Genomic DNA, 17,199 nt, shown 5'->3' with positions numbered 1-17,199 from the left:
ATTCAGCCGAATGCTGCCAAACTGATAGGATGCCGCTTCATATTGCAGATGGATAATGATCCAAAACATACAGCAAAAGCTACCCAAGAGTTTCTCCAGGCAAAGAAGTGGGATGTTCTTCAATGGCCAAGTCAGTCACCTGCTCTCATCCCAATAGAGCATGCTTTTCACTTACTGAAGACAAGACTGAGGGCAGAAAGACCCACAAACAAGCAGCAGCTGAAGGCAGCTGCAGTAAAGGCCTGGCAAAGCATCTTGAGGGAGGAGACTCAGCATTGGGTCATGACCATGGGTTCCAGACTTCAGGCAGTCATTGACTGCAAAGGATTTTCATCCAGGTATTAAAGGCGATCCTTAAGTTTAAAATTATGTTGGTTTGTTCCATTACTTATGAGCCACCAACGATGGGCATGTGTGTATGCCACTGGCTGTCCTTCCTGAATGGTTAGTGCCCTACTTTTGTCAAACCCCTTGAATTACAGCTGATAGTCCTGACTTCGCTCCCATCTGGGTGTGTTTCCTTTCAACTTCATTGTGGTGGTGTACAGAGGCCAACTGCCAAAACAGTTATCCTTGTTCCAATATTCTGGCCCTGACTGTATATTTGCTGGAAAGATGGGTGCATTTCATACAAATCCACGTACGTATATTTTAAAAACCCAGAAAAAATAATTTAAAAAATGGGTAGCTGCAGGCACCAGTTTGTGGACCCCTTTGTGGGTGACGTTGGAGGTGCCTATGGGTGTCATGGCACCCGTGGCCACCCCATGGGGGACCGCTGCTCTTGGGGGCTGCATTCCCATGGTAGGCAGAGACAAATGCAAAAGGAGAGGGGCAAAATACTCAAAATACCAGCATGTTTTTGCTCCTACTGCCATCAATTAAGCCTTAACCAGGAGGGGCCATAGCTCAGTGGTAGAGCCCCCGCTTTGCATGCAGAAGACCCAGGTTGAATCTCCAGCATCTCCAAGTAGAGCTAAGAAAGACCTCTGCCTGAAAAACCCTGGGGAGTCATTGCTAGTCAGTGCTGACAACGGTGAGCTATGTGGATAAATGGTCTGACATTGTACAAAGCAGCTTCCTATGACCTCCAAGTGAGGTGGATTTGGTTCTGCAGCCCTGTGATAGACGAACAAATGCAAAGCCACGAAAAAACTTCAGCAAAAGTAACCGCAAAACCAGCACATGCAACATACCTGAAACTACAAAACAATACCAACAATTAAAAGAGGCGTTTTTCATTGTCTCCAATTTGTGCCAAGAACTCGCTGGAAAGCATAGGTTAGAAATGTCTTCCAGGCATGTCTTTTTTTCCTGTGAAAACAACACTGCACTGTGTCACATATTCCTGCATATCCTTTCACTGGATATATTTTCTCCCTCCCAAGTGCCTCTATAATATGCTGTGACATTACACATCACACTCCCCCTTCCACATCTTTTTAGTCTGGATTCTACAATGGCTGTCAAGGTAGATTTTTCGGCAGAACCTTTTCCCGCGCTCTGAGCATTCGGATAGTTTCTTTCCCGATGCGGATTCTCTGATGGCGCAGCACAGCCTGAACTGCCCCCAAATCCTTTTCCACAATAGGAGCATTTATACAGCTTCTCTCCCATGTGGATTCTCTGATGAACCTGAAGGTATGAGCTGCACCTGAATGTCTTCCCACATTGCAAGCATTTGTATGGTTTCTCATCTGCATGCATTGTTTGATGCCTATGGAGTTTAAATTTTTTACCAAACTTTTCCCCACACATATGGTTTCTCCCCAGTGTGGATTTTCTGGTGACAATTACGATCAGAACTGCGGCTGAACCTTTTCCCACAGACCAAGCGTTTGTAGGATCTCTCTCCAGTGTGGATTCTCTGATGAATTATGAGGTCTGAGCTATAAAGGAAGCACTTCCCGCAGACCAGGCATTTGTACAGCTTTTCTTGCGTGTGGGTTCTCTGATGACGGTTGTGATCGGAGCCACGGCTGAACCTTTTGCCACAGGCAGTCCTATGTGCTCTTGGCGGCATGGATTCTCTGATGAATGAGATTGGAGCAATGAAGAAAGCTTCCTCTGCAGAACAAGCACCTCTGTGGTTTTCCTTTTATGAAAGCATTCTTATTTTTAGAGAGGCCTGAACTTGGGATGAGGCCTTTCCCAAAAGCTTGGCAAGTGTTTTGCCTCTTACTAATGTGGATTCTTTGTTGCACTGCAGTTTTTCTGAGGTCCTTGTCACAATGAGGAGAATCATTCACTATCCTCAGAGGGTGAGTTTCCTGCTTCCACTCACTGTTCTTTTGATCCTTCATGGCACTGTCCTGCTTATAACATCAGAAAACATTATCTCCTTTTCTTCCCCTTATTATCCAATGTGCTCCTGTTTGCTCTGAATCTTCCGGCACATCTTTCTCCCATTCATTTATGATCAACCACCCTTTACCTGTTGGAGAAACGAGAGAATCCCAGACACAACTCATTCCTGGATGAGACAAAATGGAGCTTGAAAGCAGAAAATGAAGCTGATTAAATTGAAAAAGGACTTGACAGAAAAGGAAAGAGCTAAGTGGGGAGACCTTTAAACTCATAACTATTTTTCCCAAAGTCAACAGTTTAATTGAACTAGAATGCACCTAACAGAATTAACATCACGCATTTCAATGTGCGCCAGCTGTAACGAACCATGAGGGATCAGCTCACACTGAAACTTTCCCCATAATCCGGGCTTTTATATGTTTTTTCTCCCATATGAATTCTACGATGCCTATTAAGGTGAACCTTCTGACTGAACCTTTTCCCACAGTCCAAGCACACATATGGTTTCTCCCCAGTGTGGATTCTCTGATGACGATTACGATCAGAACTGCAGCTGAACCTTTTCCCACAGTCCAAGCATTCGTAGGGTCTCTCTCCAGTGTGGATTCTCTGATGAATTATGAGGTCTGAGCTATAAAGGAAGCACTTCCCACAGACCAGGCATTTGTACAGCTTTTCTTGCGTGTGGATTCTCTGATGACGGTTGCGATCGGAGCCACGGCTAAACCTTTTGCCACAGTCGGGACATTCATATGGTCTCTCACCCGTGTGGATTCCATGATGAATTATGAGGTCTGAGCTATAAAGGAAGGACTTCCCACAAATCAAGCATTTGTTCTGTGGTTTTCCTCCTGTGTGGGCTCTCTGGTTAAGAATAAGGCCTGGGCTCTGACTACAGCTTTTCCCACAAACACTGTATGTGTTCTGCTTCTTACCGGTGTGAATTTCCTGCTGGTCTGTGGTTTCACTGAAGTCCTTGTAATCACCTTCGCAAGAAGGAGGCTCATCAGCTCGCTCCATGGGGTGGGTTTCATTTGGCCATTCTTGAACCTCAGGGGCATTTTCCTGCTCACTACACGAGGAACAGTTCTCTTCTGCTCTCTCTACTGCCAATCCACATAGTCCTACTTGCTCGGGGTCTTCTGATGTACATTTTTCCCCCTCGAGTATGCCCAGCCACCTCTTACCTGCTGCAGTAATGAGAAAAGTAGGTCAAATCAAGCAGGTCAATCAGCTGATCAAAAACACACTCTGATCACTGAAAAAAGCGCTGATCAATTAAAACCCATGCAGATGGCAAGCATGTCCGTAGAAGAGGCATTCTCAGAAATGTCAAATATTACACATTTACAGTTACACATCATAAAGAAATGTTTCAAAACTGAATGAGAGAGAAGAGGTATTCCCTCATGTGTGTGAGAGGAGGCACTCTACTCTTTCTAAGATGATGCCTTCCTGCGACATACACATAAGAACAGAAGGGTCATTCTAGTCCACCATTCTGTTCACACAGTGGCCAACCGGCTGCCCATGGAAAACCCACACACAGGACATGAGTGCCACAGTGCTCACAGCACAGCAACTGGGGTACACAGGCATATTGCCCCTGATACTGGAGGTAGCATAGAGCCATCAGGACTAGTAGCCATTGATAGAGGTGAAGGGAAGCACGCTCTGGCTTCTGCCATTGGCCAGTTTGCCCTCCCTACCAGAAAGGACATCACGGCAAGAGGGGGACCAAGCTGGCCTCATTCACTGGCCACAGGAGGAGTCCCAGGGAGTTTGTTTCGTCCTTGCAGTGCCAGAAAGGACGTTCACCTCCAACTGCAAATTGTGCTGGAACTGTGGAGGTGAAGGCCAGCACGCTCCAACCCAGGGGTGTAGAAATTCAGGCCCAAGGGTCAAATCCGGCCCTCCTATTCAGCCCTCAGGGGTTCGCCAGATTGCCACGCCCCTTCCTTTGCCCCCCTCCCCCCAACCACCGATTGTTCGGTGGTGTCTCGGCCTTTCTGCAGTTTCCCCCCACATTCTAAAAGGTTGAAAGGTTTCGATACTGGCAGCAAGAGCTTCATTTATTTATTACATTTCTATACCACTGAATAGCAGAAGCTCTCTGGGCGGCTTTTAAGCGAAGATATGCTGGTGCTTTGGCCCAGCCTCTTTTGCCTTTGGGTCCGCCCCCTTTGTCACTGGCCCCACCCACCACTGGAATGCAGCTCCTGAAAACTTCTCCGAAATGGAATTTGGCCCTCAGGCTGGAAGAGGTTCATCACCCCTGCTCCATCCAGCCCCCTCCGAATCAGTACCTCGGAATCACCTTGTCATGCTTCGTGTTAGTTTTGGGCGACTAGCCCTCTTGATGTACAGTTCACCTCTCCACATGATTGTTATGCTTCGTTATGCTGTTACATAGGAACATAGGAAACTGCCTTATACGGAGTCAGGCCCTTGGCCATCTAGCCCAGTACTGTCGACGCTGACTGGCAGCAGCGGCTCTCAGGGTTTCAGGCAGGATTCTTTCCTTGCCCTACCTGGAGAAGCTGGGGATCAAACCTGGGACCTTCTGCCTGCAAAGCATGTGGTCTATCACACTGAGCTATGGCCCCCGTTAAAAGGGACCAACTCCATCCATTCACCACAGGAAGAGTTGAAATCGGCGTAGGCGCTTCGGAGGATTCAAGGACGGCTGAGGACATCTCTGCTTACCTGCTAGTCTGGCTTCTGCCTCATCTTCCTTCTTGGCCCCTGTGGACCGCTGCCTCTGCTCAATGTCAGGCGGAACCTGGCTCACAGTGGGGAAACCCACAGCCATCTCCTCAAATCCCACCTGCAACGCAGTAGAGAGGACTCCTGTCAGGGTAAGCACAACAGGGAACAGGAGGGCGCTAGATCCAAAGTGGGCGGCTTGTTTTGCTTCCAGATGTTTTTGGCCTTCGACTCCCATCAACCCTAGCCAGCACAGGATCATGGGATGTATAGGCCAAAACATCTGGAGGGCCCAAGATGGCTAGATACAAGGGATTGAGGGTGCTTCTAGATGGATGGCTCCACACGCTCCCAGTCATTTCATTTCATTTACTGCATTTCTATACTGCCCAATTGCCAAAGCCCCCTGGGTGGTTTAAAAAGATTAAAAATCTTAAAAATTCAGCATTGTGCATAACCCAAAAAAGAGTTTAGCTACAAACATATAAACAGAAAGCAGACACACATACACATACATATATCCAAATAATAGACCATGACCTGATTGAAAAAGCTATCATATGCTGCCAAATGCTGGTGAGAAGAGAAAGGTCTTAACCTGGCACTGAAAAGATAACAATGTTGGTGCCAGGTGGGCCCCACCAGGGAGTTCATTCCATAATTGGGAAGCCATCAAAGGGCTGCTGCAGCTATTCCATCTTTTCCTCCCTAACGGATTTTTTTATGGAAAGAAAAACTGACTCCCTGCCAGTTCATGGAAGATATCTATGGCTACTAGTCCTCATGGCTATAGGCTACCTCCAGAATCAGGATGCCTATGTACACCAGTTGCTGGGGAACATGGGTGGGAGGGTGCTGTTGCACTCATGTCCTGCTTGTGGGTTTCCCATGGGCAGCTGGTTGGCCACAGTGCAAACAGAATGGGCTAGATGGACCCATGGTCTGATCCAGCAGGGCTCTTCCTATGTTCTTATGACTGCAGAAGTAAGTGGAAAGAGGAACATTCTGCCCCCACCCATCGACCGAATGGACACCAATTGCTACTCGAGCAAAAACACCAGTGAGTCTGGCCAGAAGTGCATTTAAATGTCTACTTATACCTCACCACTCTGATCTGTCCTTGAAGAACTGATCTCCCCCCTCTTCCTTCTCCTTCCACTTGCCCTTTCCTTGCATGTTGTGTCTTTTTAGTTTGTAAGCCTAATGGCAGGGCTTCTCTCTCTCTCTTTTTATTATTGATGTGAGCCACTTTGGGAGTCAATAACTGTCAGAAAAGAGGGCTGAAAATGCAGTAAGTAAATAAACAGAAATAATTGTTAATGTTTTAATATTTTGATATTTTCATGGTTTGTGATTTTTATTGGATTGTTGCTTTATGGTATTTTTTATCATTGTAAGCCGCCCAAAGGCATCTGCCAGTGGGATGGAATATAAATTTAATAAACAAACAATACAAATTAATAATAGCAATCTCAAATCTCTGAGTACCAGTCCTTCTGTAGCCAAAAGGGTACCATCCACACCCAAGAGGAAGGTAACAGCAAGCTCAGGGGAACCTCAAAGTATGTAGAAGTACAAAAAATGCTTTAGGAGGAAGAAAAACCTCAGGGTGAAGCACAGAAAAGCTGAATGAGGCTTGAACATGCTCAGTGGCAATGGAATGTTGACTGACTGTTGCAGGACGGATGGAGAGAAAGCTATTGGGGAGGGGAATGCAATGGAATATCTTGAAAAGGGCCCGGCTGGCTGCATCCCTGAAAAGGAGGCATTTCACACTGTAACAATTTGTTCCAGGTCCCACATTTATGTTTACCTTGATAAAAGGCAGAGAACTGCGACACCTAAAGGCACTTGGTTTGCATGTAACGTTAACCCATGGTTTATTTAAATCAGGTTTGTTGCCCTACCCAGGGTTTGCCTGGCAGGTGATAACACAAGCCATGGTTTGTGTTCTCAGTTCCTGGGCTCACCTGCTCCCTCCTTGTTTCCCAGATGCCTTTGTGGTACTGCAGTACTGGCATGTAAAGAAGCTTGTTTTTTTTACCTCTTGCCCACTGCCTCTGTAGCCTGGAGAAACAACCCATGGACGACCCACATTTCTGGATTCGCATGTAACGACAACCCATGGTTTAGACAACCCACAATTCACAACAACAAACCATGTGTTCTCTTTTTGGGTTGTTTGTGGTTGACCCATAATTAACCCACAATTCCAGGTTCTCATGTAACAACTCACAATTCCACAAACCATGGTTAATTAAACCATGGTTTGTCATTACATGTAAACCAGGTCATTAAATCATTGTGGCATGAATGACAGAGCCAGGGGATCCTATCAGATACACGGCAATGTCACTGAACTCATAAATGAGCTGCTAAATGAGGTGCTTCAATGAATGATGCCAGCATGAATGAGAGCCCATGCTTTGCATGCAGAAGGTCTCAAGTTCAATCCCCGGCTTCTCCAGGTAGGGCTAGGAAGCAATCCTGCTTGAAACCTGGAGAGCTGCTGCCAGTCATTGTTGACAATACTAGACTAGATGGACTAATGTTCTGAGAAGGCAGCTTGCGATGTTCCTATGCTTCCGATGCATGAAGAGGACAGAGTTAATTCTCTTGTTGAATAAACCCGAAAAGGCAGGCTAGAGGCCTAGTCCAGTGTGGCCTGGATCACCACTTCCCAATCCTGGAACCAATCCACACGGCCCCAAGCAATGCACAGATGGCAGGACAAAATGGCCTCACCTGGTTTTCTTGCCTCTCAGCTTCTTGCTGCAACCGCAGGAAATCCTCGGCCAGGGCCACTGCCTGGGAGCAGGTCTCGGGGCCAACGTCCCTCACCCAGCTCTGGATCTCCGGCGGCAGGATGGTCAAGAACTGTTCCAGGATCAGCAGCTCCAGGATCTGCTCCTTGGAGTGCCTCTCGACCTTCAGCCAGCCCTGGCAAAGTTCCTGGAGTCTGCTGTAGGCGCCCCTGGGCCCCTCGGCCTCCTGGTAGCAGAAATGCCGGAAGTGCTGGCGCTGCTTCTCCCTGCTCATGGCATCCCCTCGCAAGATGGCCGCCTTCACCTTCCCATAATCCTCGCTGTCTCCAGCCTCCAGCTTGCTAAAGGCCTGCTCAGCTTCTCCGCTGAGGGCAGGCAGGAGCCGGGCCACCCACTCTTCCTTGGGCCACTGGCAGGCCTCGGCCACTTGCTCGAAGGAGGCCAGGAAGGCCTTGGCATTGTCCCACGGTGTGGGCTCCTCTGGCAACTGTGGGACACCCCAACCGGGATGAGGGGACTCCACTGTCTTCAGGAACTCCTGCCACTGGGCCTCCCAGTGATGAAGAAGGCCCTCGCCTGGTTCCTGTTTCACCTTATGTGGGGTGGTTGTCCTTCGCAGGCCGTCCCTGAGACTCTCGGCCTGGTTGACGAAAGGGGCCTTTCCCATCCTCTGCGACCTCTCAGCTTCTGTGAGGCTTTGTGAGTCTTGCGCCTCCATTTTCATCCCTGCCTGATGCCACCGTGATGATTTCTGAGGTATCAAATGTTCTTTAAAAATAAAAAAGATTGAAGGGGGCAAAAAGAGTGGAGGTTTTGTTGTTTAAGACCAGCACAAAGTGCTTAACCCTGAGAAGAAAAAAACAGAAAACAGGAAGGAGAGAATGAAAAACCGTAATATTTGTCAAAGCCTTTCCTCAGAAGATAGAAAAGAGACCAACTCTTTCGAATGGAAATCAATTAGGATTGGACTCTTAAGGGCCAAACTAAACTTTCTCCTAATCCCACATAGCAGACCGAGGCATGATTGCTTTCCCTACTCTTCTGCAAGCACACACAGCCCCGATTCAGATTGGGACCATGGCGCTTTGGGAGAGGTGGGTTTAAGCCCCCCCTGCCAGTTTTGTCCTGAAATTCCATGCCCCACAAGGGGCTTACAGAAGAGAAAAACAGCCTCCACTGATTCCAACAGACACTTTTTCTCCTTCTTTTAATTGCCCCCCAACCCCTGCCGCCCCGGGCTGGCGGTGTGGAATTTTGGGACAAAAACAGGTGAGGGCATAGTTTAAACCTTCCTCTCCCAAAATGCCATGGTTCTGATCCGAATCAGGTCCATATGCACTTGCAGGAGAGTAAAGAAAACAATCACACATAACTTCACTACGCATGACCAGGACAACGTTTTGTTTGTCCTAAGACTACAATCCTATACTCATTTACTTGGGAGTAAACCCCATTGAACTCAGTGGGATTTACTTTTTTGCAGACATGTTTAGGACTGCACTGTACATATAATTTGTGGTTATGAAGAACCATGAAGGAAACCTCTAAACAGCCAATGGGTTCCACCTACATTTTTCTCTGTAAAATACAGGGGGGAAATGTTAAATGTATTGCCCTCTGTCAATATCTAGATTTAAATATAATGCAAAATTACCCCCCTTCTTTTGTTTGTTTTAAAGAAAAGAAATCAAACTTTCAGTTTCTGGGGCCACTGCACATTTTGTAGACAACACTTTTGGAAAAACACTGAGGATGCTTTCACAAAAGATGCTTTCCTGTTTGTTTTTAATTTTAGGCTGGGGTGGAGAAACCCCTCGAAATGTTATCAGGTGACAACTCCCATCATCCCTGACCAGTGGCCTCGCTGGCTGAGGCGGATGGGAGTTGGGAGTCCAACAATATTAGGAGAGTCACAGGTTCTCATCCCTGATTTACAAGACCTCTTTAAGATCAGACCAAATTTCCATCTAGTCCAGCATCCTGTGTCCAACAGTGTACAGCCAAATACTTCCAGGAAGCCCACAAGGAAATCTTATTGTCTGCCACCACTCCCCACCCCAGCAGCTGTTAGAGGTACACTGCCCCTGAACCTGGAGGTTCCATTAGCTATTGTGGCTAGGAACTGTCGATAAGTGTCTGCTCCATGAATTTGCCTAACCCCCCTTTTAAAGCTATCTAAACCACTGTGGTGTAGTGGTTAGAGTTTGGGATGGGGGAGACCAGGGTTCATGTCCCCACTCAGCCATGAAGCTCACTGGGAGACTTTGGGCCAGTCACTGACTCTCAGCCTAACCCACCTCACAGGCTTGTTGTGAGGATAAAATGGAGAGGAGGAGGACCGTGTACAGTGGCTTGGACTCCTTGGAGGAAAAGGTGGGGTATATAAATGCAACAAATAAGTCAGCTAGTGGTGGGCATCCCCACATCTGGCAGCAACTGCTTCTGCATTCCTGATGAGTTCTAGCAAACAAAACAAGCAAACAAACCAGATGCTTTGCTAGCCCTGATAAGAAAGGAAATACTCCAAGCACATCCATTTTGTTGTAGAAAAGGACAATATATATAATAAACATAAAAACAATAAAATGAGCATCTGTGCCTGTCTACACAGCTGGCCAGGGTCCCCTGACTATAAAATGTTGTTTAAAAATGGGACAGATAGTTTGCTGTCCTAGCATATCCATGGCAACCGAGACACTGACACTGGGTCTGTTTGCCGCTGCTCCCATCAACAACTGCTCTATGGGTGATCGTTTGGGGTCTAGGGGCACAACCCCAAGGCACTGCTGTCCAAAGCATTTGTTTTCCTGGAGAGCGCTCAAGCCACTTCCGTGCCGCTTACAACGTTGCACCTGGATGCTCTGTAAAAGCGCCCCAGAAATCTCAGAAAAGATAGCAAGACAGGTTTAGCCCAGCATTGCAAGAAGCAGAAACTCAGATGGGCAGCCCATCTCAGTTTGAAGGCCAGCCCCGCACCCCACAGCAAAGCCCCCCGCCTACCTAGAAGAAAGATGCCATGATGCCCAGGTGCCTTTGACCAGGTAAGGTAGAGATGAGGTGGCGGGGAAATAACTTGCAAAGGCTTTTTCGGCTTCTTCCAATAATCAGGAAGGTTCATTGGAGGTTTTACTGGGGGGGGGGGGAACCAGCAGCACAGACGCCCCTTGCTACTCAAAGGAGGGAGAAAATTTGGGGGGATCTCCCCACTTTCCCTACAGTTTCTGGCTGCTTCCTTCCACTGTGGGGTGGGGGGGACCCCTCCATGCACCTCCTTAGTCTCGCCCCTTCCTCTTTTTCTTCCTCCTCCTCTTCTTCTTTCTACAGCTGCAGGGACATTCAAAGCAAAACCCCACCCCCAGCAGGAAAAAGATTAAACGCCCCCCCTTTTTTTCCATCTCTAGGAAACACAGCTCTGTAGGTTTAACCCTTGAAAGCGAGGGGGGAGAAGAGCTTCGCCTTCCCCAAACTGGTGTCCTCCACATTTAATGGACTGCAACTCCCATCATATGGCCAATGGTCAGGGATGCTTGGAGTTGTAGTCGAAAACATCCGGACGGCACCAGGTCCGGGAAAGGCTGGCTAAGGGCGCAATCCTATGCATGTTGAGACAGGAAAAAAGGTCCTACAACTCCCAGCATCCCCCAGCCAGCTATGCTGGGAGTTGGAGGACTTCTTTCCTGTCTCAACAGGCACAGGATTGCGCCCTTAGCCAGACAGGCAAAACTCAAACCAGCACGCAGTCAGGAGGGAGGGATTTCTGAGTATGGCCAATTGATTGATTTAAATATGGTTTCCCTTTGTAAAGAAGGGGCTGCGGGATCATTAACCGCCCCCACCCGCTCCCGCTTGCTCAAAAAGCCCCTTTGGAAAGACCTGATACAAAACAGAAGGGCGGAGATCTACGACATCCTGACCAGAAAATAGTATCTTCAGGGAATAATATGACAGAGATGAGTTCTGCTATAAGAAAGGGAACGCCGCAGGCATTTGTATTTTCAGCAATTAATATGTTTGCTTTTGTTGACAATGTCCACTGGTATTAATCTTATAAAAACGTATTTGAAAGGAAAAAAAAGAAAATGACACTCCACTGAACTCAGTGGGGTTACATCTGAGTAGACACGTATAGGATTGCACTGTAAGGCTGCAATCCGATACCGAGTTTCCTGGGATTGAACTCCATGGGATCTGCTTTTTAGTAGGCATCATCATTGTCATTATCATTATTATTAATTTTACTTTATTATTTATTACATTTCTAATCCGCCCAATAACCAGTGTATAGGATTGCATCTTGGGGGTCAAAACAGACGTTAATATAAATGTGTATGTAGTACCGATGTCTTTTTCATTTTTTACTCTGTAGTAGGTACATGGGAGCTGATCTGGATCTTAAAAACACGCCCCTGCCGCCTCCGCCTCTATGCTAGGATCCTGATCTGTATCTGGGGGCACCAAGCCTACTCTAGAGTAATTTTTTTTAAAAGGAGAAGACGACGACGTAGCTGTTAAACACACATTTAAAGCAATTTATATTTTGGCGCCCTGACAAACGGGCATGTTCAGAGGAGGGTTATGATGGTGACAATTCTGGGATGGCTGAAAGAGCTGGGTATGTTTAACCTGGAGAAGGTTTGGGAGAATAATAACGGGCTTCAAATATCTGAAGGGCCTAATCACGCAGAAGATGGAGCAGACTTGGTCTCTCTTGCTCCAGAGGGCAGGACAGGAACCAACTGGAAATTGCAAGGACGCAGATTTTGGCTAAACCTTAGGAAAAAGCTTCCTAGTGGCTGTATTTATTTAAAGCATTTTTATCCCACCCCTCAGCCAAAAAGTCTCCCCAGAGCAGCTTACATACAATCAATTAAAAAAAAAAAAAGACCACCCCTGCCTGACAATCTAAAGGCTGACAATCTAAAAAAAAAGACACAACACACAAGGAAAAAGGGACAGGAAGGGAAGAGGAAAAAAATTAAGGGCACAGTCCTATGCATGTTTAGACAGAAGAAAGTCCTACAATTCCCAGCATTCCCCAGCCAGCCATGCTGGCTGGGGAATGCTGGGAGTTGTAGGGCCTTCTTCTGTCAGAACATGCATAGGATTGCACCCTAAGTTGTCTTTCAGGAGGGCTGGTAGAAGGCCCTCCTTCCATATGCTCACACAAGGTAGGGGCTGTTTGTCCGTGGCACAGACCCCCTCCAGAGGTGGTGGGCTCTTCTTTGCTGGAAGTATTGATGCAGAGGCTAGACAGCCATCTGTTGACGATGCTGCAGCTGCATTCTTGAGCAGGGGGTTGGAACAGATGATCTCTGAGGTTTCATCAAACTCTAAAATTCTATTATCCATATTGAGCAAACTTTGTTCAAAGTATCTGTTTTGGAGGGAGGCATCAGGGCTTCAGACAACCTTCAGGAACACAAAGCCATGTCTTCTGACCTGGAAACTCAGCTTATTTTTGTGTGTGCAAATATTAACTTCCCCCATATGTCCTCTCCACAAAGTTGAGATCTAGTCACAACAACTTACCACAACAATTTAATACTACTGGAAAATCAACGGTGATGATTCAAAGTGCTCTTTCTGTTATAGCCCTTATGATGTCTTGTGGGGAAACACAAGAAATCTGTCAAATGTAGAAAGTTGGTCCATTTAACAGTGTGAGCTTAAATATGTTGAGTTAGGGTTTTGGCACTGCCACTTTTGCCTGTGCCCCCCCTTTTTTATTTTGGCCCGCCTACTCCCCTATGGCCCCACCCCGTGCAGGAACCTGGCCACCGGGAGCTTCTCCAAAATGGAATTTGGCTCTCGGGCTGAAACATCAATATTAGGCATTATGGGCAGGATTTTGTTTAGTTTTGTTTGGCAGAACATTGTTGATAAATCCAATGTCAGTTCTTTCACGTGGCACAGGGGATGTGGGATGTGTGGCCCTCGAGGTATTGTAGGGTCCCACAGGGATGTGTATTGGGACTAGTGCTTTTTAACTTGTTCATAAATGATCTGGAATTAGGAGGGAGCAGTGAGGTTGCCAGGTTTGCTGATGACACCAAATTATTTAGGGTGGTTAAAAGAAAAAGGGAATGCAAAGAGCTCCAAAAGGATCTCTCCAAACTGCAAGAATGGGCATCCAAATGGCAAATGCGGTTCATTGCAACAAAGTGTAAAGCAATGCAAGCTGGGGCAAAAAATCCTAACTTCACATATATGCTGATGGAGTCTGAGCTAGAGGTGACTAACCAAGAAAGGGATCTTGGGCTCATGGCAGATTGATTAACCCATCAACCCAGGACATGGCTGCAGTAAAATAGCCAAATTCCATGTTGGAAGTCATTAGAAAAGGAATTGAAAAAAACCCTGCCAATATTATAATGCCTTTGCACAAATCTGGTCACTGCACCTCGAAAAGGATATTGTAGAATTGGGAACCCCTTCATGGATCACTGCCTTGTTGTGGCAAAGGGGCTTGCGTAACTCAGTGAAGCCATAAGCTATGCCGTGCAGGGCCACCCAAGACGGACAGGTCATGGCGGAGAGTTCTGACAAAATATGGTCCACTGGAGAAGGAAATGGCAACCCACTCCAGTATTCTTGCCAAGAAAACCCCATGGAACGTATCACAAGGCTAAAAGATATGACGCCGGAAGATGAGCCCCTCAGACGGTGACTGTAGCCATGAAATTAAAAGACGCTTGCTCCTGGGGAGGAAAGCTATGGCAAACCTAGACAGCATAGTAAGAAGCAGAGACATCACCTTGCCGATAAAGGTCCGTCTAATCAAAGCTATGGTTTTCTCAGTAGTAATGTATGGCTGTGAGAGCTGGACTATAAGGAAGGCTGAGCGCCGAAGAATTGATGCTTTCAAACTGTGGTGCTGGAGAAGACTCTTACGAGTCCCCTGGACTGCAAGGAGGTCAAATCAGTCCATTCTAAAGGAAATCAACCCTGACTGCTCATTGGAAGGACAGATACTGAAGCTGAAGCTCCAATATTTTGGCCACCTAATGCGAAGAGAAAACTCCCTGGAAAAGACCCTGATGCTGGGAAAGACTGAAGGCAAAAGGAGAAGGGGACGGCAGAGGATGAGATGGCTAGATAGCATCACTGATGCAATGAATATGAACTTGAGCACGCTCCGGGAGAGAGCGCAGGACAGGAAGGCCTGGCGTGCTATGGTCCATGGGGTCACGAAGAGTCGGACACGACTGAACAACAAGAAGAATTGGGAAAAGTGCAGAAAAGGGCAACTAAAATGATCAGGGGGCTGGAGCATCTCCCCTATGAGGAAAGGTTACAATGTTTGGGGCTGCTTAGTATAGAAAAAAACGTTAAGGAGGACATGATAGAGATGTATAGAATTATATATGGTGGAGAAAGTGGGTAGGGAGACATTTTTCTCCCTCATGTAATACCAGGGTCATCCCCTGAAGCTGATTGGTGGGAAATTCAGGACAGATAAAAGGAAGGGCTTCTTCTCACAGAGCAGTTAAACTGTGGAATTGGCTACCACAGGATGGGGTGGCAGCCACTGTGGATGGCTTTACATTCATAGAGAAGGCTATCAATGGCTACTAGTCCTGATGGCTATGTGCTACCTCCAGTATCATAGGCCGTATACCTATATACACCAGTTGCTGGGGAATATGGGTGGGAGGGTGCTGTTGCACCCATGTCCTGCTTGTAGGATTCTCACAGGCAGCTGGGCTACTATGGGAAGCAGGATACTGACTAGATGGACCCTGGGTCTGATCCAGCATGTCTCTTCTGTTCTTGTATTGTGATGGGAGCTTTTTCTTGGTCATTAACACGCTCCCTAGTGTACCATCTTGTCTGTTGAACCTTGTATTGACAAGCGAATTCAGCACAGGCATTGGCAACATAACAAAGTTTATTTAACAGGGTTATACAAACTGCCGCAGGTTTTCTTCTAGGTCAGGTGTGGGCAACCTGAAACCTTTGAGATGTTGTTGGACTCAAACTCCCATCAGCCCCAGCCAACTTGGCCAATGGCCAGGAATAATGGGAGTTGTAGTTCAACAATACCTGGAGGGTCACAGGTTGCCTGCTCCTGTTCTAGGTTGAGGAACGGGGTGGAACTGGAGTCTGGGCTATACTTACGAGGTCAGCACACACACAGTTCATTGTGCTGAATACAACACGGTAAGTACCATATTCAAGTGAATGATGTGGAAATCCATGAATTACCCACCCCACCCCCAATTCTAAACATATAAGTATCATAGAATGGTAGGGTTGGAAGGTGCCTACAAGGCCATCGAGTCCAACCCCCTGCTCAATGCAGGAATCTAAGTCAGAGCATCCCCGACAGATGGCTGTCCAGCCTCGGCTTGAAGGCCTCCAGTGTGGGAGAGCCCACCACCTCCCTGGGTCACTGGTTCCATTGTTGTATTGCTCTCATAGTCAGGAGGTTTTTCCTGATGTTCAGCCGGAATCTGGCTTCCTGTCACTTGAACCCATGATTCCGTGTCCTGCACTCTGGGATGATCGAGAAGAGATCCTGGCCTGCAAATTTCAAGAGGCTGACTGAAGGGCACCAGTTTATCATCTGAAGCTACTGTGTCTCTGGCGTCCAAGGTGGACTTTTTCTGAAAATTCAGTGGTAGCTTTTATGTATTCTTTAAATTTTAAGTTATCTCACACATTCCACAAAGGTACCTATGTTGGGGTTGTGATAAAATGCACAGAGATTTAAATGGAGACGAGGCTTTTAATAAATTAATCACCAAACTAAATCTTTCATCAGTGGGTTATATACACATTCCTCCCTCCCACCAGGAATTATTAAAGTGTGTAAAGGGGGAACTCCCAGAACACACCACTCCTATTGTGTATGCGGTTTGGGATACTCTTAAGGCTGGCTATTACATGGGAGATGTCATTATATCATTAATATTAGTAGTAGCAGTATTGTAGTTTATTACTTATATACCACCTTTCTTCAAAGGAGGTCAAGGGGGCACAAATAGTTGTCCCCCCATTTTATCCTCACAACAGCCCTGGGAGGTAGGTTAGGCTGAGAGAAAGGGCCGGATTTGGCCCGCAGGTCGAACATTCTGCTCTCCTGCTCTAAGCCATTTTGTTAGTGAATTCAACTTATGATGAAGCATGCATTCTTGTGAGCCCCACCTTCAAGTCCAAAGTGGTACAGCCCAACCACAGGTTGACCGCCTCACTGAGAACTACACTGTAAAGGTGTCGTGTTTTCATGTTTTTCTATTGATCAGAGACTATGAGAGTATCAAGCTTCATCTGTCTTTTGGATGGGGGAGCCACCAAATTATTTTGCCACTCAGGGGTGCAGAATCTCGGGTCACTGGGCAAATTTGGCCTTCCCAGGCTTCAAATCCATGCCCCCCCAGCCCCTTTCTCCCACCTACCAATCGTTTGGGACTTTACCAGT

The 17,199-nt window shown here is 47.0% G+C and overlaps 1 protein-coding gene across 1 annotated transcript; it reads right to left on the bottom strand.

Moving 5' to 3' along the window:
• Positions 1-1,223: 1,223 nt before the first annotated feature.
• LOC146356185 (uncharacterized) lies at positions 1,224-8,502 on the bottom strand. The gene is made up of 3 exons (XM_084831678.1): positions 7,759-8,502; positions 5,014-5,134; positions 1,224-3,497 (listed from the first exon to the last, which is right to left on the bottom strand). Exons 1-3 carry the CDS (start codon positions 8,500-8,502, stop codon positions 2,683-2,685), a joined length of 1,680 nt encoding a protein of 559 aa, XP_084687804.1. The 3' UTR covers positions 1,224-2,682.
• Positions 8,503-17,199: the final 8,697 nt, after the last annotated feature.

This window comes from Heloderma suspectum, chromosome 2, assembly GCF_057233095.1.
Source record: "Heloderma suspectum isolate Gila_16-S chromosome 2, 16-S_ref, whole genome shotgun sequence".
NCBI lineage: Eukaryota > Metazoa > Chordata > Lepidosauria > Squamata > Helodermatidae > Heloderma > Heloderma suspectum.
Note: the sequence above shows the minus strand (reverse complement) of the source record. Positions and strands in the feature narration are given on the sequence as shown.

Coding starts and splice junctions, on each gene's coding strand:
- LOC146356185 (XM_084831678.1), bottom strand. CDS start 8,502: ATGAAAATGGAGGCGCAAGACTCACAAAGCCTCACAGAAGCTGAGAGG. Junction 5,135..7,758: donor CTGAGAGGCAAGAAAACCAG/GTGAGGCCATTT, acceptor ACTGCGTTGCAG/GTGGGATTTGAGGAGATGGC. Junction 3,498..5,013: donor GGCAGAAGCCAGACTAGCAG/GTAAGCAGAGAT, acceptor TCATTACTGCAG/CAGGTAAGAGGTGGCTGGGC.